Below are 2,620 nucleotides of genomic sequence, written 5' to 3'. Positions count from 1 at the left end.
AGGCTTTATAATCTATTGGTTCGTAAGAGCATAATGATGACATTCAATGAACAGTTATAAATACTTTATTAAATAAAAATAAAGTCAAAAAAATTGATATATGTATTTTGGTGGTGTATTTGTGCCCTGGGGTAAATTGTAACCCATTTGTTGCATTACATCGTTATCCAACAAATAATTTACTGAATGGTGAAAATTAAAGTCTTCAGAGAAAAAAAACTGAGTGTGAAATTTGTATGTGTTTCTTGCCATTAAACATAAATAAATAAGTTGCAAGAATATCACCACGGATCATATTACTCCGTAAATCGAGTATCAAAATATAGATTGAAGTTAAATTTCTTGTAGGAAATATATATATATATATAGAAAATTTCAATCAACTTCCATCGTCAAATCCATACAAATTTTCATCGTGAATTTCGAGGAATGCTAATCCTAAAATATATCGAGAATCTCGACAATCAAACGGTTGCAGAGAGGACATGAACCTCGATTCAACCACAACTCCCTCGAACACACCCTGCAAAAAGTGTGCCCACATGGTATGAATGCTGCGCCCTTTTTCCTCCCCATGCACACGCAACACACCGAATCACACCCCCCTCCTTTCTCCTCCTTCTCTTTCTCTCTCTCCCCATCCACACCGTCCGATTCTTCAAGCAATCTCATCAACGACACCCTCAACGGTGTCCCCGGTACAGTTCCTGCAGTTACGTCGCTGTTGGGCCCATTTTCACTGGAACTCCTCACTGGGCTTTCACCTACTCCCTCCGGATCTTGGACCGCCCTGAAGTGACGCTCCGCCGCCAGCGCCGTCGCCAAGTTCATCCCCGGAGTCGCCGGAGTCTGACCCACACATCCCGGATCCGAAGTGTTCTCCGGCTGGGTTTGATCCACATCTATATTCTCGACTCCTTCTGTTTGCTGCCGTGGTGGGCCTTCCTCGTTCTCCTCCTCGTCCCTGATGTTAATGGACGGTGATCTGAAACCCCACGTGGCCCCACAACAGCCCATCTGATTCAATCCTAGCAGTTCTTTTAGAGACTTTCGCCTCTCCACTCGATCACCGCCGTCCATTCTCTCTCTCAGGAACTCCAGTATCGTCCTTGCTCCTCTTTCTCTCTCTACCCTTGCCTGCAAATCCAAACCCAAACCCAATATTTCACCCATTTTCCTCATTCTTACCATCACCCAGAAACCCAAATTACAAACTATAGCAAATTAAATCATAAACACACACACTGACACACACATATACATACATACATACATGTATAGACACACACACATATATATAAAGGAAGATATAATAGAAGGGGTTGAAGAGAACGTACTTGTAAGGGTGATGCTAATGCATAGAGATCACGTGAGTTTCTTCAAGAATGAGAAACCCCGCCACCTCTCTGATTGAATTCAATGAGTTATCAAAATTATAAACAGATATCATGACATGGGGTCCAAAGAAATTGATTTTGTAAAATTGGGAAGTCCATAAATGGTGGGAATTGTGATCTCATTGACAGCTTCGTCATCGATAAGAGGGAAGTGGCAAACAAAGACAAAATAGAAGAAGAAGAAGATAGAGATATAAAGATTACAAAATGAAAAAGAAAAGGTGGGTCTTTAGAGTGTATTATTGTTTATTTATTAGTGATTGTGGGTTAAAGAACAAGTTTGGAGAACTAAATCAACTTTGTTAGTATAATATTTAATTATCGATCTGTTAATGGTTTTTAATTAATGTTTTTGTGTTTTGGTAATGGTGGTCGCCAGCCAAAGGAAGTCAAAAGCCATTGATGCTGGCGCAAGAAACGAGGTTTTGCCATGTGGAACTTGCCATTAATATAAAAGATGGATCACATCACATTCATCAATAGTTTTCTATACCAATAATTAGTGTTTTATATATATATATATATGAGGCAAATCCTTACTTTTGTAAATTACTCTTTACATATAAATAGAATCTTTATTTTTTTTTGTAATTGATTTTTTTTCTTTCTCTTTTCTAAATATATACATTTGCTATCTTGATGGATTGAATATATTTTTATCATTTTAAATTTTAACGTAATATTATGAGATTGAGTTTTGATTAAAGTATAATTATAAAATTTGAATTTTAGAGAGAAATAAGATGGTTGGAATGATTTCACAAGATGATTATATATATATATATATATACCCATCAGAGAAAAAGAAAAAAAAAAATAAAAGGAAAAAGAATTTTAAAGGAGTTTTATAAAAATAGAAAAGATATATTAATTATGACTTTCATACTATTTCAATCAATCAGATATGCTACTAAAATTAATCTTTGTCATTCTATACCAATAGTTAAGTTTACTTCAAATATATGTTAAATATTTAAGAGGAGAGATATTTTATTTTCTTCAATTAATAAATTCTTATTGGTCAGAATCCGCACAAAAAAATGACCTTCTTTTGTAGGATTGCTCATAATTTAATTAGACCACCAAAGACCCGGTAGTTCTTTCTAATCTTTCAAAATAATAGGTTAATTACCAATATTTAAATTCCTAAACAGAAGGTATGAGTGTTCAAATTCTTACAAAAAAAAAAAAAATTAAGTGTGTGTGAGTTTTTTTGTTAAAGT

The 2,620-nt window shown here is 35.0% G+C and overlaps 1 protein-coding gene across 1 annotated transcript; it reads right to left on the bottom strand.

Annotated features, from left to right (window-relative positions):
- Window positions 1–272: 272 nt before the first annotated feature.
- LOC132309536 (putative E3 ubiquitin-protein ligase XBAT35) lies at window positions 273–1,657 on the bottom strand. Its single transcript, XM_059807859.1, has 2 exons — window positions 1,338–1,657; window positions 273–1,137 (listed from the first exon to the last, which is right to left on the bottom strand). The coding sequence occupies exon 2, from the start codon at window positions 1,078–1,080 to the stop codon at window positions 439–441; it is 642 nt and encodes a 213-aa protein (XP_059663842.1). The 5' UTR covers window positions 1,081–1,137; window positions 1,338–1,657; the 3' UTR covers window positions 273–438.
- Window positions 1,658–2,620: the final 963 nt, after the last annotated feature.

The sequence above is a fragment of the Cornus florida genome, unplaced genomic scaffold, assembly GCF_030987335.1.
Source record: "Cornus florida cultivar Cherokee Brave unplaced genomic scaffold, ASM3098733v1 CherokeeBrave_3.0.0_Hap2_Chr01, whole genome shotgun sequence".
Classification (NCBI taxonomy): domain Eukaryota; kingdom Viridiplantae; phylum Streptophyta; class Magnoliopsida; order Cornales; family Cornaceae; genus Cornus; species Cornus florida.
Note: the sequence above shows the minus strand (reverse complement) of the source record. Positions and strands in the feature narration are given on the sequence as shown.